General features: G+C 40.2%; 1 protein-coding gene, 1 non-coding gene and 1 pseudogene across 6 annotated transcripts in view; 2 read left to right on the top strand and 1 right to left on the bottom strand.

Annotated features, from left to right (window-relative positions):
• Positions 1-5,803, top strand: part of PANK1 (pantothenate kinase 1) — a 101,375-nt gene extending 95,572 nt beyond the window's left edge. For all 5 annotated transcript variants that reach the window (XM_015536626.2, XM_042960896.1, XM_042960895.1 and 2 more), the window contains 2 exons: positions 729-854; positions 4,332-5,803. In XM_015536626.2, the coding sequence (XP_015392112.1) occupies positions 729-854; positions 4,332-4,391 (186 nt within the window). In that variant the 3' untranslated portion in view covers positions 4,392-5,803. The remainder of the gene's footprint in view (positions 1-728; positions 855-4,331) is intronic.
• An 8,158-nt stretch (positions 5,804-13,961) lies between these two features.
• LOC102967773 lies at positions 13,962-14,807 on the bottom strand (annotated as a pseudogene).
• A 10,989-nt stretch (positions 14,808-25,796) lies between these two features.
• On the top strand, positions 25,797-25,903 carry LOC122232187. Its single transcript, XR_006209533.1, has one exon. It is a non-coding gene; the product is annotated as a U6 spliceosomal RNA (small nuclear RNA).
• Positions 25,904-26,108: the final 205 nt, after the last annotated feature.

Below are 26,108 nucleotides of genomic sequence, written 5' to 3'. Positions count from 1 at the left end.
GAAAATAATGTCAGCTTCCAAGTCTCTCTTCCATTTGACATAAGTGACCATAGCAACTGACTCTGTGAATGAGTGGTAGTGACCAGCTTTTGCATGGTAGACAGGCTGAGCCCAGTGTTAAGTGTGTGTACAGAATGCAAATCCACATCCATGTCACCAAAGCTATAAGCATATTTTTCTTTTCCATATTTTAACCCACATGCTGACCAAACAGGATAGTCCACCATACATCCTAAGGGTAGAGACTGGGAGTTGTTTCTTTTTGTATTCCTGGTGTTTGGTACAGAGCAAATGGGGCAAACCTGTTGGATGAATAATAATACCATTGCCGTTTTATTTATGAATTGGTTATAATAATAATTTATAGCTGGAATTTGAGGGATTGGAGGAACGCATAAGCAAATTTAGCTGAATTAGACTCCAATTACAATTTTATATGTGTGTGTTGGTAGCTGAATTTCATATCAGACCTAAGTCAATCTAACATAATACCTGCAAACAAGCCCAGTAGAGGTCTCTGCCTCGCCCAACCGGAATCTCACCCTCTCATTCTTGTGGAATGCACCATGACGTTTGTTCAACTTCATCTCGGAAATGCTGAAATAATTTCACTTAAAAAAATTCACTGTTGAAGGTCCTGGGAGCACATGGAGTATGGAACACTGGGTCTTTGCTACATGCTACTTTTATACTATCATTTCATTGTTTTCCTTTAATTTTTTTTCCAGAATATTGACAGAGTTGTGTTTGTTGGGAATTTTCTCAGAATCAATATGATCTCCATGAAACTGCTAGCATATGCAATGGATTTTTGGTCCAAAGGACAGCTAAAAGCTCTGTTTTTGGAACACGAGGTAGGTCAAGTCTACATGGACTTAGTCATCCTGCGTGGAGTGTATTGGGTGTTGTCTAACTTTCGAGTGAGTCCCTCCGTTTTAAAATTGGTCAAATAGAAAGAGTTGCCATTTAAACTTTGCACTTAGACAAAGGATAAAGAAGAACTATATGTAAAATGGAAGCTTTCTTCTCCAACAATCAGGACTTGTAGTTGGTTAATAATAATTTTAAAAATCAGGTAAAATGGGTAATCATTAAAAAATATCTCTCTACTTTAACCATTTTAATATAAAAAGTATAAATGTTCATGCACTCACAAATTTTTCAGTGTAGGACCAAGGTTTATTTTGAGCATGGATTGGAACTGGAGCATGGATTTCTGCTGATTGGAACTCTGCTGTTATGCTTTCTGTTTTTTTTAAAGTTTATTTATTTATTTTGAGAAAGAAAGAGAGAGAGAGAATCCCAAGCAGGCTCTGCACTGGCAGCGCAGAGCCCAACTGGAGGCTCGAACCCATGAACCATGAGATCATGATCTGGGCTGAAGTCGGAGGCTTAACCGACTGAGCCACCCAGGCGCCCCTGCTGTTATCCTTTTTTTCATAATCCGCAAGTATTATATAGCTTCTTTCATGTCTGATCTGTGTCTTTAAAATGGATTAAGAAATTAAAGATACTTATGAAGCAATTTGTTTGCATAATCCTAGATTTTCTCCTCAACCTTTCATATTTGGTATCCACCTACGTAGAGAGGTTTGTGACTGCTTTTTTCAGTCTTTTTCAAGAATTTAACTGGGGGTTCCTGGGTGGCTCAGTTGGTTAAGCATCCAACTTCAGCTCAGGTCACGATCTCACGGTTCATGGGTTCAAGCCCCATGTTGGACTCTGTGCTGACAGCTGGGAGCCCGGAGCCTGCCTTACCTTCTGTGTCTCCCTCTCTCTCTCTGCCCCTCCCCTGCTCACACTCTGTCTCTCTCTCTCTCTCTGTCTCTCTCTCAAAAATAAACATTAAAAAAATTTTTTTTGAGAATTTAACTGGATTTTCATAGAAGTGTCCATTTATTTTGTACTCTTTTTATTGGTTTAGATGACACATAATTAAATTAGATTACGACATTAACAATAAAAGTGTCCTAAACAAATCTGAGGATAAACACAGCTGACTCTTGGCAAGCAGACAACTCTGCTGGCAGGAACGGAAGTGCCAGGGCTGCTCAGAGCAGCCTGGTGGCCCAGAGAGGCTGGTGTCCCTAGGCGTTAGCAACCTGTTTGCACAGGAAGCGGAGATCAGTTAATTCAGAGTCCCTTATATGGAGTTTCTATAATTCTATACATCAGAGGTTTCTAACAGTAAGCGAGGGACCTCCCTCTCTTTTGCCCACTTCCTCCACCACCACCTTTAAAATCAGTACTTTAAGGGGCGCCTGGGTGGCGCAGTCGGTTAAGTGTCCAACTCTTGATCTTGATCTCTGCTCAGGTCGTGATCTCGCAGTTCACGAGTCTGAGACCCGCATCAGGCTCTGCGCTGATGGCAGATGGCATGGAGCCTGCTTGGGATTCTGTCTCTCCTTCTTTCTGCCCCTCCCCTGTTTGTGCTCGCTCTGTCTCTAAATAAATCAACTTAAAAATAAAATAAAATCAGTATTATAGAGAGCGACAGTTTATCACAGGAGGTACCTAATCCCTGGGGTATATTGTAGCAGAAAAAACTTTGAGAGAACCAATATTGCAAACTTGTAATGAATAAGTACTGTGGCATTTTTCTCATCTCCAAACTGAATTATTTATTTGAAAAGTCTCTGATGCATTTATAAGTTACTTACAGTTTTCTAAGCCCATATTTTGTTTTCTTAAAGTAGCTAAAGCAATAAGAATTTAAATAGGAAAGACTTAAGGCTTAGTGATAGAACTTAATACTAAAGAAAGCCGGTTTTTTTGTTTTTTGTTTTTTCGGCCGACCTATAGCATGGAGTGATAGAACTTTGGGGGAATAGAGTCCGAGAACTTTTACCCCCCTCCCCCTCCAACCAGAGCAGCTCCCTTTTTATCTGCTTGTCTATCGTTTCCACCTAAGGTTTTGTTTGAAAAAGAAGAAAGCACCTCAGCTTTAAAAAGGCAATTAAAATGAAAAAAGAAAACCACTGTTCTAGTTCAGCTAGAGTTGCCATATTTAGTGATTAAAAACACAGGACACAGTTATTTTATCTGGCATTTATCTGTATTTTATCTGGCAACCCTAAGTCCAGATTCTCTTCAACTAAGGCAGAAAACAAACCCTGCAAGCCATCAGGAATTAAAAGCCATCTACAAGGCACATGGGTGTTAGTTGGTGGTAAAATAGGGAGTGAGATCCAACATTTTGGGGAAAGTCATTTCTGTAGGTGAAAATGTAGTCACCTGTATTGGTTTGTACAATCCTAGGCCTCTGTGGACTACGGCTTTGCTTTGTTATGCACATACCGTAACTTAGTCTTTATGGCCAATGAAAGTGGGGCGTTTTTATAGTCCCTTGTAAATATCTCTCAGAAAATTCTCTGCGTTCTTAAATTCACTCTGGCTTAGGCAGGCCTTCCTGGAGGACACTGTGGAGAGAGAACTTTTGGGAGGTGCTGGTGAGGTGATTTTCCTGCCCCGCCTCAGGGGTCCTCATTCACTCCTTCTCATTCATTCCACTAGTAGGATTGAGAAGTAGTCAGCTGAGCAGTTAAGAGCACAGCATCTTAACTGACTAGGAGAACTTAGACAATAACTGTACGTCTCCATCTTTGTGTGAGTCTTCGTAAAGTGGGATGATAATAATATTTATCTCATAAAGTTATTGTGAAGATTGAATGAGTAAATTCGTGTAAAGTGCTTAGAACAATTTTTAGCATAGGAGTGCCTGGGTGGCTTAGTCAGTCGAACATCCAATTTTAGCTCAGGTCATGATCTCACTATTGGTTGGTTCGAGCCCCATGTTGCAATTTGCGCTGACAGTGTGGAGCCTGCTTGGGATTCTTTGTTTCCCTCTCTCTCTGTCCCTCCCCCACTCATACTCTCTCTCTCTGTCTCTCTCAAAAATAAATAAACATTTTTTAAAACTTTTTCTAGAAGAACAATTTTGGGGACGCCTGGGTGGTTCAGTTAAGTGTCTGACTTCGACTCAGGTCATGATCTCACCGTTTGTGAGTTCGAGCCCCGCATCGGCCCTGTGCTGACAGGACAGCTCAGAGCCTGGAGCCTGCTTGGATTCTGTGTCTCCCTCTCTCTCTGCCCCTCCCCCACTCGCACTCTGTCTCTCTCTCTCAAAAATAAATAAACATTAAAAAAAAGAAAGAAAAACAGGTATATCTTCTAAATATTATTATTATTGTTCTACTGTGCATGGCAGGGTTCAGGTTTGAAGTTTTTCTCATCTACAACATTAGGGGGCAGCATTCCCAGAATTATGAAAAACAGGAGGTATCTGGCTGTTTAGAGATAACCGTGCACAAGTTTCCCCATTGCTTTTGTAGGGTTATTTCGGAGCTGTTGGGGCACTGCTGGAACTGTTCAAGATGACTGATGACCAGTAGTGATGACAGTGGATAGAAGAGCCTTCTGTGAGAACAGAGACCTGAGACCTGTCGCTGGAGGAGGTAGATGTCGCTATGGGACGGAAGCCAAGCCATTATGGCAGATGAACCTGCTGGATTTGTAAATAATTTAAAATCCTTCTAGCTGATCTTTTACTCTTGGGTTTTGAGCTTATGATTCAAAATGGGGAATACAAGAGTTTTTTCTGTATACTGTATTTTTAAAACACACACACACACACACACACACACACACACACATTTGTGCAGAGAGGCCAAACCTATGAATTTTATGCATTAACCTTGAAAAGTTGTATGAGGTTTAAGAAGGACCCGAAGTGTAAGTGCTGTTTATTTTTCTTCTGGGGTTTACTGATCAGTGTGGTAATTTTAACTTCATTTAGTAATTACTCTAGGAGATCTTACCTTTACTTATATTCATCATGACGTTTCATGATTTGCTGTTGGTTTCAAATGAAACTACAAATCTGGCATGCTTTACTGTGAACACTATTTTGTTTGTTTGTTTCTTTACCTTTTTTTGTCTTGTTTTTTTTCTGTTTGAATGTCTTATGGAGAAAGAGAGTCCTTCCCCCTGTTTCTGTCGTCAGATGACTCCCTCTCCTCTCCAATACCTTTCTTTAATGTAATTGTTTGTACCAATGAAGGGGCGGATCAGCTCACTAAGAGTGAAGCACGAGATCGAAAGCGTTCATGAATTTTATGAGTCAGGCAAAAGTTGAAAATGATATACAATGAATATACAGTGTTTTGTTGGATTTACTTTACGTTAGGTTATATTAAATTGTGTTCTCTGATGAACTGTCCTCATTCATACCCACCATATGAGTGGCAGCAAATCCTTATGCAGGACATTGGAACTTCCCGGGTGAAGTCTCCCAGTAGATTAACCGTTCACATTGGGAGATGGGGGAGAAGTCATGGGTTGACGTGTCAGGTAATAACACCTATTTGTTTTGTACACGTATGTACATAGGAGCTTTGTAACAAGCCATCTTAAATAATAATTTTTTGATTTGAAGTATTTCAAACTGAAAACTGCATTTCAATCTCAGTTTCTAATATTAAAAAAATCATGGTACTGATCTATCTATACATATTTTTTTTCTTTTTTGAAAGATGTCATTGGCACCGATGGGTAACTTTTAAATGAGAGTCTTGTACAAATATTGAAACGCATGAGGTCTAATGACTTAGAACTGATTAATCTTTTGAACTGAGCATATTGTTGAAAGGGATCTTTGCAGGCACTATGATTACTCCGTGGTGAATCTTTCCTTCTCTGCCTCCTGAGCACCATCTTTAATTGCCATATCTTCACGTCTTGGAGAACTCGATGTTAACTGAAGTATTCACTTGTCTGGTTGAAATAAAGCCTGTTTCTGTTGTGATGTGTTTAGTGTATATGTTATTTTCATTTCTTAATCTTCATGTTCATATTATCTGCTTTTGTGCCATAAAATGAGTGTGTGTTGTATTTTAGCTACTCTTCATCTCATAATTTGAGGCTTTCACATAAGGGTGTCTTCAGTTGAAGCTTATAGCTCTAAGCAGGGAACTTTTTAAAATAGCTTTATTGTTCTTATACAACTGATTCATTGCCAGAATATCATTACTATCTTTGGCAGTTCCCCCTCCCCCCAAATTTCAACATTTGGTCATCACAAATACATCTTATCAACTTCCACCTGGCTTTAAAAAATTCAAGCAACTAAGATGTTCTTGAAAAAGATAAATGTAAAAATGTACATATTAGCTACATTAGTGCCTTTTTTTTGATTATTCTCCTCAATCAATCCTACACTCCTCTGTCAGGGAATAGCAGACCTTGGATTATGGTTCTGCAGAAGAAATCAGGGCAAGTTAGTATAATTATATAATTTTTTAATTATCTGGAATCACTTGATCTTTCACTGCAAATGTGTAAAGCATTAGTTTAGCTGAGGAAATCAATTATTCCATTATACAAATATCGATAAATGTAGGCTACATATAGCCAGCCAGCCTTTTTTTATAATGAGAAACTTGTAGCTCAAGGATTTTTATATTCACTTGAATCATACACACTTTCCTTTGGCTCAACATTGAAAAGAAACTTGACAAGACTAAGGAATTTTTATCTTGAACTGTATGAATTCAGGACGGCCAGGTGTTCCGGAGCACGGCTTTTGACTGTGAGATAGCTTCAGTGTGGATCTAGCTTGGCCATTGGTTAGCTGTGTGGGTAAGCCACTAAACCCTCTCTCTAAACCCTGGTTTCCTTGTTCATAAAATGGGGCATACAGTTTTTACCTCCATATCTAAAGAGCTTAGCACAAAGCCTGGCACATAGGACATGTTAGCTGTACTGGGAAGAGAAAAACAGATGTCTTAAACGAACATGTGCTATCTGTGGTATCTAATCTTCTAGAATGTGGGGAGCCCATTGTAGCACAGAGATACAGATCTTCCTATGCTAGTACATGTCCATAGCCCTGTGTCCGCAATTCCAAAATTCCAAACTCTTAAAATGTATCTTGATAACTCACTTGACAGACAAAGCTGACTTCAGGATTATTCATCACACTCTGTAGGACTCCTCATGTTTTGTTGCAAAGCTACTGATATGTTTGATTACAGGGTACCACCCCAGACCCTACTAGGGATGTTAAGTAGCGAACAATTCTGAATTTTGAAAAACATCTGGTGCCAGGAGTTTTAGATAAAGGAATTGTGGAAATGTAGTTGTATTCTTCAGCTTAGGTAGCATACACAGATTCAGAGTCCCTTTGTTGGGAACTGTTATTACAGGTAATTTATGCTTGACCTCATCCAGTCATACAGAGAATAAGAAGCTACTTTGCGCCAGGAAGGAGCTGAGGAAACCAACAGGAATTGGCTATAACCCCTGCTGTTCTGCAAGGGAGATAAGTCTCAGACCAATTTGTGTCAAAAAGTGTCACGGGTGTCATTCACAAATATTTACAACAGAGAACAAAACAAAAACCTACCCTCCCAGAGCTTACATTCCAGAAGGAAGACAGACAGATAGATAATCACTAAATAAATAATGGTAGATCAGTACTACAAAGAGAAAATGAGGTGAGGTAAAGGGCGAGAGAGGGGGTAGTTCCATTTAGAAAGCGGAAGGGGAAAAACATCGTTGGTAGAGTGGTCAAAGACAACCTCTCCTCCAAGGTGATGTTTGAGTGGGGTCAGATGAAGTCGGGAACACACCGTGTGAATCCCTGGGAGGACATTTTTTACTCCTGGCAAATGAGAATGGAGGTTTTGAGGAGCTGCAAGGATTCCAGTGTGTGTAAACAATGGCAAGAGCGACAGGAAATGCAATTTGAGGAGTAGGTGTGGGCCAGGCCCAATGTGAGGTCTGTACGTGAGGGGAGAGGGCTGCATCTGAAGGAGGAACTGGTCACTTCTCCTAGAGGAGGGGGCTCAAGAAGTTCTCATAGAGTCCCAACCAGTGAGTACAGACCACTTGAGTGGGCCAGGGCGGGGAGGGGGGAGAGCAGGGCTTCCCAAGCAGAGAGAGCAGCGTGAGAGAAGCATTGAGAGAAGAAACAGTTGGGTTTTTCAGGGAACTAGAAGCTGTTTGCTTCAGCTAGAGCCTGGTTAGTGCCAGAGAAACCAGATACCAGGAGAGAGGAAATCAGCCAGATTATGGAAAGGGTTGTATTGCATGCTAAAGATTCTAGTGTTTTCTGTAGTCAGGGCCGAGCCATCAAAGGGTTTCAAGTCAAGTGAAACTACAATTAATCTGACTTCAAAGTGGTAACAGAGCAAAATATCCTGCTGAGGTAAAGGAGTAAACCAGTTATGCTTTCGAATATAGAGCACCATTTTATTCTCATGTTTACTTCAGTTCCTCTGTTGTGTCGGACCTCATGCAATAGCTGCTTAGTGGACCACGTTTCTCTGTAACTAAGAGGGTTATATAAGCTCTTGAGAAATTTCCCACAGGGCAAAGGCTGCTAATAGCTACAACCCTGCTATGATTCCCTTTAGTGATTAAGAAGATTTCAACACCAGTGATCACCATTAACTCCATAACTTGTGAGAACTGTTTGGAGAGAAGGCTCTTTTGCTCCCAATGATCAGAAGACGACCCCAAATTTGTGAGGAAAATTGAACTAATGCCCATATTCTACTGGGTTTACCAGGTGCTCGTTATTCACTCCATCTATTTAGTTTTGACAAATTTCATTAATTTGAATTAGTTTTGACATAATTAATTTAATAATGCCTATGATCTGGGAGGCATTGGGTAAGTTCCGGGATGCATTCAGCGGGAGTAAGACAGCAAGGCCCCTCCTTTCATCGGGCTTACATTCTCACGAGGGAGGTGGACTTTCAGCACATGAACCGACAAATCAACAGGAAAATAGCATTTAGTGATCAGGCTGTGAAGACAAGAAACAGGGTGATATGGCGGAGAGGGAGGCAAGGGACTTCCTTAGTAAGATGGGCATAGGACACAAATATGAAATGATGGCCTCAGCTCTTGAGGAACGACCATTAGGTTTATCTTGCTGTCATTCACTACCACCTCCACAACAAAAATGGGAGATGTGTTTGGGAAACAGTTTGGAAGTTAATTCATTTTCCTTTTATTTTACTTAGAATAATCAATTTAGTTCCCATACGAGTTCAAAATCGTTATGTTACACGAGATAATATTCATTTAGTAATGCACCGTTTTCACTCCTCCCTCATTTCATGAAACAGTATTATTTGAGCTGTTCACTTGAATCTTTATTGTCAATGCCTTTGTCATTATCAGGGTCATTTAGTGGTTCCCAGAGCGCACCAAGTCTGACACACGGCACTTTTTTGCATCTACTTATGATATTGAGACTGGATTATTTTTTAACCAATCCACAAGCACTTACTCCCGCAATGACCTCACTTGTTTGTTTCATTTTTCAAAAGTGTTATATTGGCGATGCCATAGTGTAACCATTTATGTAGTGCCTTTTATGGTACGCTTACAAAGGTTAGTTTATGAGTATTCATCACTTGCAATACAAAAATAAAAGATAATGATAAAAGATAATTAAAAGTCTTTGCCTCTTTTTTGTGCTCACTCAATCAGGTAAACACCAAACATTCCAAACTAGAATGAATTGAGGTTATTTCACTTAATGTTGTCACCAATTCTCAACGAGTTTGCAGTGAGAATTCATCTTCCTAAGCATTCTTGGGGTGCCTGGGTGGCTCAGTCGGTTAGGTGTCTGACTCTTGGTTTCAGCTCAGGTCATGATCTCAAGGTTTATGAGTTCAAGCTCTGCATCAGTCTTGACATCCGCATCCACTGACAGTGTGGATCTTGCTTGGGATTCTCTGTCTCCCTCTCCCTCTCTCTCTGCACCTCCCTCACTCTCTCTCTATCCCTCTCTCTCAAAAAAAAATAAATACATAAATTAACTTAAAAAATTAAACTTAAGTAACTTTTATAATTTTAACAAGTTTGACATGCATATAATCTAAATTAAAGTTAAGTAAGCTCCAGAAGACTGAAAAAAATAGCAGTACCCATGTTTTCTGTTCTTTCTTGTTTTTTGTCCCTCTTTCTCTTTATACTTTATCAATGACACATGGTACTTCCTCAGTGTGTACAGGCAAAGCCAAGGGCTGGGAAAGGGCACTTGGATATGTCAGACCACCAAAGTTGTAGCTAATGTGCAGAGCTACCGGAACGATCCTGACTGGAGGATTATGGGGAGGGGTATGTTCAGCATTCCAACCAATGCCTGGGTATATTTTTATCGGGAACTCTTTTTTCAACATTGGCTGTTGTTCTTTCTTGTTTTATCTCACTATTCTGAGCAAAGCGGCTTCCCAGATAAGCGTAGGGTGACAAGTGGAAATTTTTTGGGTAGTTGTATGTTTAAACATTTCTAAAAATATTTTTATTCTGTGCTCATACTCAATTGATAGTTTGACAAAGTATAAAATATTAGGTTAGATTTTTTTTTCCCCAGAATTCTGAAGGCGTAGCCCTCTTATTGTCAAGCTTCCAGTGTTACTGTGAGAAAGCCTGATGTCATTCTGACTCCTGATCTTCACATGTGACTTCTTCCCCCCTCTTTTTCTGGAAGCTTTTAGAAACTTACCAACTTCTGGCTTCAGCCCCAACCTGTAAAGAGCTTGGAATTCATCACTCCCATCCTTATAAGAAAAAAGCTAAAAACTGAAAATCAATAACTTTTCTTGGGCTCATCAGAGAACTGAGGTCATAGGGCAAACTGTCAGCCTGAAATCTGAAGAGACAGAAAATCACAGCTGAAATCAGTTTTCCTACCTCCCATTAACTGGTGGGTACACTTACATGACAATTTTGACAAACTGGTGGAGGATGAGTGTAAACTAGCAGAAGAGAGAGAAATTCCTGGGGGCCTGCAGTCTTAGGCGGGGGTCTCCACACTTTCATGTGCCTCCAGGAACTCCATCAGGCTCATGGTGAAGAGGTGAGAAAAATTCTCTTGTGTCTCTGGCAGAGGGACAGTAAAAGTAACCATTTTGAAATTGGTCTAGAGTATTCTCCATGAAAAAAGGCTGGTTTCCGATGGTCAATATTTTTTTTAATTTTGTAATGTTTATTTAGTTTTGAGAGAGAGAGAGACAGAGTGTGAGTGGGGGAGGGACAGAGACAGCTGGAGGCACAGAATCCAAAAGAGGCTCCAGGCCACCCAGGTGCCCCTCCAGGGGTCAGGATTTTATCAGAGATTTATCTCACCTGGGCAGGGTGGGGGGGCGGGGGGGGGAGAAATTCCCTAACTTCAGCTTCCTTTTGTATCCTTATCTCAACTAAGGCTGGGGAAGGAAGAGGGAGTACAAGGAGGAGGTGGGAAAAGGGGAATGCTGGGAAACATGAGCCCACAGCCCAGGGACACAGGCCCACTGCAAGACTGACATTTCCTCTTAAGATTATGAATGTTTCCCCTCCTTACCTCCTACCACCACATCAACACGGCTTCAGTATAACAGTGGATTACAGCTCAAAGAAAGCTGTAAGGTGCAGATTCTACTTAAGAACTTATTAGGGAAACTCAAAGACAACAGAGGAGTTACAAACAAGGACACAGGGGCATCTGGGTGGCTCAGTTAAGTGTCCAATTCTTGATTTCAGCTCAGGTCATGATCACTCGGTTTATGGGTTCGAGCCCCACATCTGGCTCCACGCTGAGAGTGCAGAGACTGCTTGGGGTTCTCTCTCTCTCTCCCTCTCTCTCTCTGCCCCTCCCCCACTGATGCGCTCCCTCTCCCTCTCAAAATAAATAAATAAACTTAAAAAAAATACACAAGGAGTTCAAAGCCTCTGCACCTACAGCTACAGCAATGTTAAACACAGCCCAACTCCTAGCCAGATTCACATAAATCTCACACTAAAAGCCATTGTACCTCAGTTTCTATTACCTAATACATCCTTTGTAGCTTTCAGCAAAAGATTATATGACATGCAAAGAGACAAGAAAAAACAGTCTGGAGAGATCAAGCAAGCATCAGACTCCAATATGACATAGATTTTGGAATTACCAATCAGGGAATTTAACATAAATATGTGAAGGATTTTAATGGAAAAGGTAGAACAAGAACTGATTGGCAATGTAAACAGAGAGATGGAAAATCTAACGAGGAATCAAAAGGAAACGCTAGAAATTAAAATGCTGCAACAAGAAGTGAAGAATGCTTTTGATAGGCTCATCAGTAGACCAAATACGGCTAAGGAAAGAATCAGTGAGCTTGAAGATATGTCAATAACATCTTCTAAACGAAATCCATAGAGAGAACAGAATACCCAAGAGCTGTGGCATAATTTCAAACAATATAACCTACGCATACTTAGAACACCAGAAGAGGAGAGAGAATGGAGCTGAAGAAATGTTTGAAGAAATAATGGCTGAGAATTTTCCAAAATTAATGACAAATACCAAACCACAGATCCAAGAAGCTCGAGGATCTAGACGAGAAAAATACCAAAAAATCTACACCTAGGCATATCCTATTCAAACCGCAGAAAATCAAAGACAAAGAGAAAACTCTGAAAGAAGCAAGGAGTTGGAGAAGGGGGGTCTTACATACGGAGGGAACAATGCTAGGACTTAACCACTTACCACTTACAGTGGACTTCTCCTCATAGACCACACAAGTGATAAGAGAATGGGCTAAAAATATTTAAACTATTGAGGCACCTGGGTGGCTCAGTCAGTTGAGGGTCCGACTTTGGATCAGGTCATGATCTCACCTTTCATGAGTTCGAGTCCCACATCGGGCTCTGCAGTGCAGAGCCTGCTTGGGATTCTGTCTTTCCCTCTCTCTGCCCCTTTCCCACTTGCTCTCTCTCTCTCTCTCACTCTTAAAATAAATAAACTTAAAAAAAAATATTTAAACTATTGAAGAAACTTCTCTGCTTCACCAGTATTCTGAACATGTATAATGATAAGCCTTAGTGTGAATGTATTTTTATTGGCTAAGCTGGTTACATAATGGATTCCTTCAAACTGAAAATTTGTATCCTTCATCTCTGAGAAATTTTCTAATATTATTTCTTTGATAATTCCATCCCCTCTCTGATCTCTTGCTCGGGAGCTACCCTTGTTTGGATGTTGGACTTCCTGTATTGGTTGTCTAATTTCCATATTCCTTTTTCTTCTAGTTTTCATCTTAATCTTTTTGCTCCATTTCACCTTTATCTTCCAGCTCTTCTATGAAGTTATTATTGCTACTATTTCTACCATTATGCTGGATTTCCCAACAACTATTTTTATTGTCTGATTTTTTCATAACCTATGTTTTATTTTTCAAAAAAATATTTTGTCTTTTATGTTTTTACATGTCTGAATAGTCTCTCTTCCAAATTGCTTTTTTTTCTATGTGCTTTGGTCTCTGTCTTTCCTTTTAGAGGCTTTCCCTAGATGTCTTGTGATCCTTGTGTGACAAAAAGTTGATTGAAGGTTTAAGTAAGCGGTGGAACTTGATGATTGGACTTCACTGTAAGGTGATCTGGCTCAGCCATTTCTTTGGAGACACCCACTGTCAATATCTTTGGATCTTTTCTCCAGGATTCGTGATATCCTCCAGAGAAGGTGTGTCCCATCTCCTTTCTGGAAATATAAGCTTGACTGCAGCATTCTGGGAGTGGAGTGAAGAGAGGAATCTGAACTTCTAGAATAAGAGGCAATGAGGTATAGGTGGTACTCTGGAGCCACCTGCTGTATGAGCTTAGACAAGTTAACATCTCTGTGATTCACTTTCCTCAGCTGTCAAATGCAAACAAAATTTGTTAGGAGAATTAAACTGGTTAGTATATGTAAAATGTTTTAAAGACTACCCAAGCACCAGGTAAATGTTGGCTATCATCATAAATAGACTAACTTAATTCCCCTATTTCAATACCATACCCTATCCACAATAATGCCAAATGTTGATCCATCCAGGTGTCTCTCTCTCAATCTCTCACTCTCTCCTGTATGTGTGTGTGTGTGTGTGTGTGTGTGTGTGTATGGTTATTTATTATTTTGTTTTCACAAAATTATTAATCAAAACAACAAAAGCAGATTTACAGAGCTATGTGTCAATAACAAAACAAGAACGAAACGAAATGTTTGAGAGACATCTTCGAAAGTTTCAAAGGAATACACGTCAGGCTAAAAGTCTACAATTAAACCATGGTTGCACAACAGGTTATATTCATTCTTGCATTTTCTCATTAAGTTCTTATATTTGCCTTTCTCTTTTCAAACTTGTCAGGATTTGGCTTTGCATTCAAGAATTTTTTTTCTGATCTTGGTCCAGTTTTAGCCTAGTGAGAACCACCTCTTAGGGGTGAGAAAATAGATCTTGCTTGTGTGAATGCCACATGGAGAGTTGTACCATTAGCCTTCTCATGCTGTACCCACTCCATGTAGATGACATATATCTTTCTGTACACTTGGACTAACTTGCCAGTTTGGTGACCTTTGCAGTGTCCTTGAACCACCTGGCCCTCATCATCCTTGTTACATGGGCCTGGCACATTGTACTTTTGCTGCAGCTTCTTGGACATTGGGAAAGACAGGATCTTCCTGTGCATGTGCAAGGGGGCATTGAGGGGGCGTTTGAGATTTTTGCTGTGGTCCAAGGTCACAAAGGAGTTGAACTTCATGGTGACCATCTACCTGGCACTGGGCAGTCTCCTTTAAATTTTATTTTTTGAGAGTTACTGACAATTTGCCCTTCCAAACAGTAGGAGCATACACATTGTACATGATTTTTGGTAGTGCTTACTTTCCTACACACTCATCCGCACTAGGTATTATCAATCCTTTCATACTTTCCAATCGTATAGATGAAAAATGATATCTCCTTTTAATACGCATAGAAAGTCTTTGAGATCTTCCTGATCCAGAGCTTTTGATTCTAATATTGGGAATTACAATGAACTTGTCAGGTCAAAAGAGAAGCTATCTTACAATCTTTGAGAAGGCAATGCAGTTGAGTGAATCAGCAAAAAAAAAAAAAAAAAATCTGCAGTGAGCCTGCTTTGGTTGAAGCCTGTCTTTAAGCTAGAGTGTGACCATGGGTGAGTCCCCTAACCTCTGAAAGCCTCAGTTAGTTCATCTGTAAAATGGGGATAAAACTAGTTATTCCCTTAGATGATTGTAAGGATTAAGTGATGATGAAAAAGAGCTGAGAACTGTGCCTGGCTCAGGTGCTCATGCTCAGTAAAAATCAGTCCTGGGCAATCCCCAAAGGGAGCAGCCACTCACACTACCTCTGCCTCTGCCTCCAAGAATTATGCGTGTGACCTGGCACATTATCTTTCTTTTTTGGTCTTTTGCAAATGCTGTTGTTGTTTTTTTTTTTGTCATATGTGAGCAATCATTTTCTCTAAGTTCTGTAGGTTATAAAAGTGCACTTGTTAAGAACATTTAATGCTCTAAATGTCTCATTGGCTAGTTTATCCTCATGATATCCTCATGAACTAGGCAAACAGGCAATGCTATCCCTACTTTACATCAAGAAAGTCAAGGCAGAGAAAGCAAAAGAAGCTTCTCTAGGTTAAAAGAATAAGTTGGATGGGGCGCCTGAGGGGCTCAGTGGGTTGAATGTCTGACTCTTGATTTCGGCTCATCAGGTCACGATCCCAGGGTTGTTGGATCGAGTTTCATCCTGAATGTGGAGCCTGCTTAAGATTCTCTCTCTCTCTCTCTCTCTCTCTCTCTCTCTCTCTCCCTCTGCCCCCCTCTCCCCAGCTCACTCTCTCTCTCTCTAAAATAAAAATGAAAAAATGAAAACTAAAAGAATACATTGGTAGCAGATTTTGGATGAAAATCTCAATTTTAGTAGCTAGGAAATGCCAAAGTGTGGCTTTATTCCAGGGGAGCTAACTTGGTGTAATATATGAATGCCTACTCTAGTTAAGTCAGTAAGGATGAATTATAATTAACATAAAAGTTATTCATAGACAAACACACTTCATTTCTAAAACATCTAATGGTTTTTGGAAACTGCGCAAATAGTTAAAATATTACAAATGCATCAGAATTAATATTAGCAGCACACCCATCTTGTAAAGTAATGAACAAAGTTGCTGTTATATTTGTATTATAAAATAAGGCAAATTAACCTAATTTTGCCTATTGTTTAATAGCAGGGACAGATCTTTAAAAATAGTTGTCAGTTCCGAGTCTCATAAAGCTTCCTGAAAATTACCTCAAAAGAATTGAGGCACAGATATATTATCAAATGAGAAAAAAAAATTTATAATTAAAAACAAAATAATAACCTAGTCCCAAATTACATGAAGCAAAAATGGGTATAACTGAAGGGAGAAATAGAAAATTCAACAGTAGTTGGAGATTTCAAAATCTACCTTCCCATAGCGGATGGAAGAATTCGTCAGAAGATCAATAAGGAAGTAAAAGACTTGACCAGCACTGTAAACATCACAGACCTAACAAGACATCTATAAAATACTCCAGAGGAACACAGCAGAACACCGTTAAAGACAGCAGCAGAATGCACCCTCTCCTTAAGGGCCCGTGGAGCAGTCTCCATGATCAACCACATGCAAGGTCATGCAACTGGCCCCACGAAGTTTAAAAAGACTGAAATCATTCAAGTTATGCTGTCTGAGGACAGCGGAATTAAATTAGATATCAATAATAAAAGAAATCTGGGGAAATCACAAATACATGAAAATTAACACACTCCTAAACAATCAATGGGTCAAAGAAGAAATTACAAAGGAACTCAAAAACTGCTTTGAGATCCATGAAAAGGACAACACAAATGTCAAAACTTCACTGGACGCAGTTAAAAGTGCTTTGGTTATGGTTGTAAATATTATTTGGCTGTAAAAAGGGATGAAGTGCGGGACGCCTGGGTGGCTCAGTCGGTTAAGCGACCGACTTCAGCTCAGGTCATGATCTCCCAGTTCATGAGTTCAAGCCCCACCTCAGGCTCTGTGCCGACAGCTCAGAGCTGGGATCCTGCTTCAGATTCTGTGTCTCCCTCTCTTTCTCTCTCTGCCCCTTGCCCGCTTGCGCTCTTTCTCTCTCAAAACAAACCTTAACAAAAAAGGGGGGGGGGGGATGAAGTGAGGAGGCTCATGACATGGAAAAACCTTGAAAATAATCTGAGGGGAAGAAGCCAGTCACAAAAGACCACACATTGTATGATTCCATTTGGAAAAAATGTTCAAAATAGTCAAAGCTATAGAGAAGAAGGTAGATTAATGGCTTCCTAGGGCCGCGGATTTGGGAGCAATAAAGAGTCGCTGTTAATAGATATCGGGCTCCTTTTCTGGGTGATGAAAATGTTCTAAAATTGATTGAGGCGGTGGTGGTAGAACACAACTAGAAATCATGGAGTTATGCGCCTTAAATGGGTTAATTAAATGGTATTTGAATTATATTTCGGTAAAGCTGTTTTTCAAAAGCAAGTTAGATGTGAAGATTGAAAAAAAAATCCCGTGAATGTTGCACAAAAGCTAAATTTTATATGTTAATAATTGGATGCTCTTTTTCTTTTTTCTCTTTTTCTTTTTTTACCTGACAGGCATGATTTTGAATTTTGTAAAATAGTCTCATCTTGAGACTAACAACTTTTTTAGTTGTTTTACTTTTCCACCTTCTTTTCCCTGGACATTTCTTGACTTATCACATGTTTAGACACAACCACCAAGGGCATGTAGTCAAATTTGTGTAGCCCAAAGTTGATGTGGTGACAGTAGGAGCATTGTGACATAAAGGCAAATAGTCTCGGCCCCAGTTGTGTAAATTTCTGGGTGTTTTAAAACAAATTCCCTTTTAATTTTTGCAGTTCCAGGGGCGCCTGGGTGGCTCAGTCAGTTAAGCGTCCAACTTCAGCTCAGGTAACGATCTCATGGCTCGTGAGCTCGAGCCTCGTGTCAGGCTCTGTGCTGACAGCTCAGAGCCTGGAGCCTGCTTCAGATTCTGTGTCTCCCTCTCTCTCTCTGCCCTTCACCTGCCCATGCTCTGTCTCTCTGTCTCTGTCTCTCTCTCAAAAATAAACATTAAAAAAATTAATTTTTGCAGTTCTAGCTTAAGGAGAGCTTTAAATTTTCCCTTAGGTCCTAAAGCAACAAGAAAGAATTGGACCTTTTTTTAATATTCGATCTCTTCCCTTCCCTTCCCTTCCCTTCCCTTCCCTTCCCTTCCCTTCCCTTCTCTTCTCTTCTCTTCTCTTCTCTTCCTCCCTTTACACAGCTCAAGGAGATTTACTGTTGCTATTTTAACCAGGTTCAGCACCTGAAGAATTTATGCCATTTGGCTTCCATGACGTGGCTAAGGAATTATGTCTGGTTTAGCACATTCCATGAGTGAGACAGGTGGATTTTGTGCATCCTTAAGAGATCTTCCTGTGTATTTTTAAGAAATACTTAAATTTTAATTTTAAAGAAAACTTAAATTTTGCAATAATTGTTTTCCATTAGCTACTCAAGTTTCTTTACCCTGACATAGTAAATATCTTCTCATGGCATGTTCTCAGACTGTTTTTTTCTAGACTGTTCTTTAGCTTTTATGTTGTGTGTGTGTTTGTATATACATGGTGTATGGGGAAAGAGACCCCATGTTAATCCTGCAAGTAATGTATTTAGAGTTGATGTCAAAACTGTAATTTTAGCAGAGGGTATTTTTAAATTTGATATTTGAATAGTTTGTCAAATGTCACATTATTTTAAATATAGACCGAAAGTGTTTTTGTATTAAGCTCCATAAGTGTGTGGGTTGAAATCAGGCAAGTTAAATGCAATTGTGAATTTTAAACAGGAACATTTTTAAGCATTCTCCTTTGGGGTTTGATTACTATTTATACTGGATTTATAAATTTTGAAATGAGCAGTCACTCTTGTCTATCTGTTCGTGTGCCAACATCAACATTGAATATATCAAGTAGTTATTTATGCAATATTTAGACAAGCAAAGGAGAGGGAGGCAATTATTATCTGTAGATCCTACCCACACAACTTAGAGTAACTTCAGAGAAAATGGTTTAGTTGTCCACACAATTGAGTTTTGTTGGCTCTGCCCTGACCATTTATTTATTTATTTACTGTTTATTTACTTACTACATTTATTTATTTTTGAGCTAGTGAGGGGGGTGGCAGAGAGAGAGGGACAGAGGATCCAAAGAAGACCCCATCCTCTCGCAGAGCACAGCCCAATGTGGGGCTCGAACCCACGGACCCTGAGATCATCACCTGAGCTGAAGTCAAGACGTTTAACTGACTGAGCCACCCAGGCGCCTTTCCCGTGAACATTTAGTTGATGACACAATTCTTCCTGTTCATCAGCCTATGTCTACTGTCTACACCCGACCTCTGCTGTCCGCGGCAGTCACAGCGATGGTGGGGAATTAGGCAGGAGGTCTGTCTCAGCAAAATCAAGCTGTAGGGATCTCTGTTCATTACAAAACTTGGTGTCATAGAACCCTAAGACCCATTTCGGTTTTGGTGGCCATCGAGAAATTGCCAGATGTAACCTCACTTGGATAGAAGAAATTAACCTTTTTAAAAGGGTATAGAGAATTAAGATTGGTTTTAAAAAGAGAATACCACACTGCCAAGCAAATTCAAAATACGCTGGCATGCAAACTCTAAGATGTAGAGACTTAGAAACTCATTATATAATGCTAACTACTCATTAATTACCACTCATGTTTGAATGTCAGCTCTTATTCACTGATTCAGTGCTGCAAAACAGCTTGAGTGGAAGCAATGAGTCTTGCCTTTCAACTCAGGAGAAGTTAACTTTGATCAGTCAAGTGGTAAATTGCAAAACTATGATAAAGGCCTTGCCCAAAGCAAAGTTACCAAGTATAAGAAGTGGAAATTAGGCACTCCACTGTCATTCTGACTTAAAAATTCCCAAATAAATGTTAAACATCTGCTTAGAAAATATTCATTAGGAAGGTGCCAGATTATTAGGCTGCTTTGAACTCTCTTGAACTCTCAGAACAAGGTTCTGAGCGGGCACCGAATGAAGAGGGAGGGCTTGGAATGGAGATGATCTTTAACACCCTCCAAGCCTGAGCTTTTGTGATTCTGAGTATCAGGCACTGGGCCTGCCCTTTACAAAGCTAACACATGGAAATAAAACATGTTTACTCCGAAAAGAGTTCCTAACAATGACAGCACTGACAAATTAAGCCTGTCACGTGCTCTGCGCTCCTGCAACATCCTTGCACGGTCTGCAACATCCAGACAATGAAGGAGGTGGGGGTTCCTGTCTTCACTGAACAGGAGAAAAGACTGAGGCTCCAAGAAGGTAAGGAACACACCCATGATCACGTGCCAATAATCGAGAATCCTGAACCGGCCTTCTGGAGAAAATCTAGGTTTCTTTGGGTCCAAATGATCCTGATGTTTGCTTCCATTCTCCAAAGGGGACTGTGTATGGAGGCAATGCCTGTGTAACTATCGAGATTTCTTCACAATTTCACATTGGCTGATCTGAGGTCCTAACTCAGGGGCCTTCCTTCTCGGTTATTCAGTTAATATTCACATTCTTCCCTTCGGCCTTCCCTCATTTTCCACATTCCACACCAGCACTGATGGTCAGGCTAGAGCGCTTCTAAAACAAACAACAACTGAAAAACTTATTCACTAAACTTTTATGTGGTTAAAATAATATGTATTTTGCCTTGTCCAGGAAAAAATCCTTGACTTTACAAAATACTGACTTGACATTGCAAAGATCCATGCCGAAATTATATTTGAAAAATGGAACGATTATTGATTTCTGTATCAATTTTCTGTCTCATGTATTGAAATAGATGCTTTCTATTTTACTCAATAACTTGCATTCTTAGCTCTGATGTTACTTTTGAATATTTATATTTTTCACAAAAACCAGTTCATCTTGATGTGATTTCTTTTTTTTTTTTTTTAACTAACATTTCAATTATAAATTTGGGGAGAGAGGTACATAAAAATTATGGTATTTGACTTTCAGCATTTCTCATTATATTTAAATTTTTTAGGGGTAATGCAATCTTTAGTTTCAGTGAGTAAACCTCTTTTTGATAGCTAATTGATTTTTTAAGATTATTTATTTTTATTATTAAAAAAATTTTTTTTAATGTTTATTTATTTTTGAGACAGAGAGAGACAGAGCATGAACGGGGGAGGGTCAGAGAGAGAGGCAGACACAAAATCTGAAACAGGCTCCAGGCTCTGAGCTGTCAGCACAGAGCCTGACGCAGGGCTTGAACTCACAAACCGCGAGATCATGACCTGAGCCGAAGTCAGACGCTTAACTGACTGAGCCACCCAGGCGCCCCTTTATTTTGAGAGAAAGAGAGAGAGCAGGAACACAAGTGGGGGAGGGACAGAGAGAAAGGAAGAGAGAGAATCCCAAGCAGGCTCCGTGCTGTCAGCATGAGCCCCACGGGGGGCTTGATCTCACAAACCCTGAGACCATGACCTGAGCCAAAATCAAAAGCCCAATGTCCAACCAACTGAGCCACTCAAGTGCCCCAATATCTAATTTTTTAAATGACCTATCATTTTGTCGTGATTATAATTTATATTATAAAAACCTTGTCTTCTAAGTCCATTCCTGCCCTTAAAGATGGCTTTAAAAAAGAATGTTTATTGAATTATATTTATTCCTGTTCAATTTTTTTTTTTCCCAGAAATGATGTAGGCCGGTTTTCTTTTTGTAAATCAAATTCTTTGGTCTCAGTAACTTAGCCCGGTGTAATTGCTTAAGTAACAGTAGCATCTCAGATGTCAGATGGCTTTTATTGAAGAAGATGCTTATAATATGGAGTATCTTAGTGTGGCGAAGGCCAACATGTCTCAGAATAACCTGGAGGGTTTGCTTAAAGGCCTGTTTGGGGACCTCTCCCAAGACCTTCTGAATTCAAATCTCTGGGGTTGAGGTCCCAGAATGCATTTTTAAAAATCTCCCCAGATGATCCTTAACTACTTAAAATTTGAGAATCACTGTACTAAAGGGTATGTTACTACAAGCATTAAAAATCATATCCACACTTCAAATAAACCGTCCTGATTCTCTGGTAGGTTACACCCAATGGTGAAGACGGTGTCCATCTTGTCCGTTCACGTGGGAACACACAGACTCCAGGCCATATCACCCACAGGCACTGCAGGACAGGCTCAAGGGATAGGAATGTCAGCTTACCACTCAAAGGAGTCTGTAATACAAGCAGTTAATCAGCACTACCCTAAAGATATAATCAGCAGATGTAAAATAAAGATATTTTCCAGATTCCAAGCATTTCGAGGTGGAACAAACCTCCAGGAGAGCAGACAAAGTGGCATCAGAAGTTATTAAGTAACATCAGCTCACATGACCTCATGGGCCTGCAGTCAACACGGCTACCTTTTATCCTGAAAAACTCTCACTGGCAAAGCCAGCAGGGAGTTCGGCACCTTTGAGCATTAGCCCCTCGGTCTCCTGGGTGGCACCACACCAGTAAAGAGACTGTCTCTCTTCACTGCAAAAGCCCAGTGTCCGTCTTCCTGGTCTTGCGGCATGTTGGGCGGATGAACTCTCGTCGGGTTCAGCTGCAAGTGCTGGAAAGCTGCATTGTTTGATGAGCATCGATTGATGAGACGCACCCGATCAAGGATGATGGCACCACATCAGTCAACCATGGCTACTACGGGATGGCTGGCTGCCCCTAGAACAATACACGAGCGAGTCCCCCACATTATGTTGAAACAGACTTTGCCAGCACAGTTTGGTAGTCTAGTTTTCAGCCCCTGTTCCGCTCTCACGCTTTTTAAGCACCTCCTCTGGCCTCAGAAGGGAATGTTCTCAGTTCAGTTTGCAGGGGTGAAGGGATCTCTTAGTGGGGCAGTTACTCTGCTTCAGATGGTCCGAGGTTGGCCTTGGGTGAGCCGCTAGCCTCTCTCCAAAAGACATCTCCGTAAGTTCAGCGTGCGCTCACTGTTGCTGTCATCTCTGAGTGCTCAACAGTTTGTGTTTTCTAAGCATGCTGAGCACACACTGGAAATTTTAAGGACGAGCTGCATCATGGAAACTTAAAAGAATCCACTTTTTCCGAAAAGATCATTGTGCTGAATGGCAGAGGCAGTGTTGTGGTATAATTATTTTAGGCTATGGGAAAACAGCAATCGCACCTTGCGGTCACGTAGTCTTTTTTCACCTAGGGATCCTCCAAACTTTCCTCAACAAAACGGCAACAAAAACAATGACAGAAACCTCACTTTTCTAACAGGGAGTATGTTTACAAAGGTTGCCATGACAGAAGGTAAGCGAAATCCTATTTGTTAATCTCCATTGCACAAAAGGCTTGTTAATTTCAACAAGGATTTATTAATCACTTCTTGTGAGCTGGGTGTTGAGTTTAATCCCAAAGGTCATCTTTGGGTTGGCACAATCTAGAGCCCTCTCGTTAACTTGAGAGATATCTATCCGTTTCCTCCAAATTTCAACATAAAAGTAATTGAAATTAATTATTTCTTCTTCTTCTTCTTCTTCTTCTTCTTCTTCTTCTTCTTTTTCTTCTTGTTCTTGTTCTTCTTCTTCTTCTTCTTCTTCTTCTTCTTCTTTTTAAATAAGTAAGCCACTGTGGCAAACAGTATGGAGGTTCCTCAAAAAATTAAAAATGGAATTACCATAAGAACCAGCAATTTCATTACTGGGTATTTACCCAGAGAATATGAAAACACTAATTCGAAGGGACACGGGCACCCCTGTGTTTATTGCAGCATTATTTATAATAAGCACATTGTGGAAGCAGCCCAAACATCCATCGATACATGAACAGATAAAAAAGATGTATGTTGGGGGCGCCTGGGTGGCTCAGTCGGTTAAGCAGCCGACTTCGGCTCAGGTCATGATCTCGCGGTCCGTGAGTTCGAGCCCCACATCGGGATCTGTGCTGACAGCTCAGAGCCTGGACCCCGCTTCGGATTCTGTGTCTCCCTCTTTCTGTGCCCCTCTCCTGCTTGCGTTGGGTCTCTCTCTCTCTCTCAAAAATAAATAAAAACATTTAAAAAGTTTTTTTTTTTAAAAAGAAACAAAGCAAATGAACAAAAGGGAGAGAAAGAGACAAATGAGCCAACCAACCAACCAACCAAACAAACAAAAAATACCCAGACTCTTAACTATAGAGAACAAACTGATGGTTACCAGAGGGGAGGGGAGCTGGAGGGATGGGTGAAATAAGAGAAGGTGATAAGGAGGACACTTAGGCTGATAAACACTGAGTGATGTATGGAATTGTGAAGCTACTATGACACTGTATGTTAACTACCCTGGAATTAAAATAAAATTAAAATTAAAAAGGGATGCCTGTGTGGCTCAGTCAATTAAGTGTCTGACTTCAGCTTAGCTCATGATCTGACAGTTCATGGGTTCAAGCCCTAGCATCAGGCTCTATGCTGACAGAGCCTGGAGCCTGCTCTGGATTCTGTGTCCCCTCTCTCTGCCTCTCCCCCGCTTGTGTGCGTGCTTGCGTGCTCTCTCTCTCTTTCTCTCTCTCTTCCTCAAATAAATAAACACTTAAAATAAAATAAATAAAATAAAATGAAAATAAGTAGTGCTCCCCATGAACTGAGGAAAGGAGGGGGGTTATTTTAAATTCTTCAGACTCTGGAAAGCCAAATTTCCCAAATGACTGCAAATCACGTTCTCATCTGGGTATTTAGGTATCTTCACAAAACTCTCAATTTCTAGGACACTCTGAAACCGTGTTACTTTGAAAACCCTGTACCATATTGAGAGTGGGGATGGGCTAAATGGGTGATGGGCGTTAAGGAGGGCACTTGTTGGGATGAGCACTGGGTGTTACATGTAACTGGATGAATCACTAAATTCTAGACCTGAAACCAATACTACACTCTATGTTAACTAACTTGGATTTAAATAAAAATCTTGGAAGAAAAGAAAAAGAAAGAAAAAGAAAAACCTGTGCCATATTAAATTAAAGATTATTAAAGTAAACATATTGTCTTCAACTCTTACCATGTAATTACTAAAATTTTTCTCCTCAGGCTCTCTTAATTTATCTAGAACTAGAGACATGTTTTTTCCTCACTTAATGAGGTGATAATGAAGTGCAAATACAAAGAAGAAAAGCCTACTTTTTTTTCACTCTGCAAATATATGCTATATTATTCTGAATAAGGTCCATCAATCTGAAAGCTTAAACTATATGAAATCATTTCATTGCAAAGATATATGCATATATCTACATTTAGGTCAATGTAGCTGTTTCATGAGCTTACAATGTGCTTTTATGGACGGATAGTGTATCTTATCATTAATAAACATTGATATCATATTAAAAACTCTATTCAAAGTGCGCTTTTATTATTTGTTGCGTTTCATGCGATTAAAACCTCCTAGAGCTCCCTTGGTGTATTTCAATAAAGAGTTAACAGGGGTTTACAAAATCCCAAGTGATTTTGACATTTGAACCAATTACATCCCTGGAGCCAAGGCTGATTGTTCTTTAAAAGGGCATCTCACTGTGAATGGCTGAAATGGCTGGCAATCACCCCACCCCCACCCTTCTCTACTAATACAGATATTTGTTAAGACTTTTACATTTAATTTTTTTTTTGAAAGAGAGAGAGAATCCTAAGCAGGATCCAGGCTCAGTGGGGAGCCCCATGCATGACCTGAGCCCAAATCAAGAGTCTGATGCTTAACCTAGGGGGCCACCCAGGAACCCCTATTTGTTAAGACTTTAGAGGCATATATCCTGCTTCCAGAATCAACACTACGTAGTGATTATTTCTCCATTTCCCTCCCTCCCTCTGTCTCTCTCTCTGTCTCACTACCTTGTTTGTTTCTTTATTTTCAATAATACTTCCCCGAAGTTATTGATAGGGAGAATGGGGTACAAGACAGATATCACTTCTTTAAAAAAAAAAGTTAAGTGCTCGCTTCGGCAGCACATATACTAAAATTGGAACGATACAGAGAAGATTAGCATGGCCCCTGCGCAAGGATGACACGCAAATTCGTGAAGCGTTCCATATTTTTCAGATACCATATGGTTTCACTCTTATGTGGATCCTGAGAAACATAACGGAAACCCATGGGGGAGGGGAAGGGAAAAAAAAAAAAAAAAAAGGGAGGTTAGAGTGGGAGAGAGCCAAAGCATAGGAGACTGTTAAAAACTGAGAACAAGGGGCGCCTGGGTGGCGCAGTCGGTTAAGCGTCCGACTTCAGCCAGGTCACGATCTCA

This window comes from Panthera tigris, chromosome D2 (assembly GCF_018350195.1).
Source record: "Panthera tigris isolate Pti1 chromosome D2, P.tigris_Pti1_mat1.1, whole genome shotgun sequence".
Lineage (NCBI taxonomy): Eukaryota > Metazoa > Chordata > Mammalia > Carnivora > Felidae > Panthera > Panthera tigris.
The sequence above is the reverse complement of the archived record's forward strand: the minus strand, read 5'-3'. Positions and strand labels throughout refer to the sequence as shown.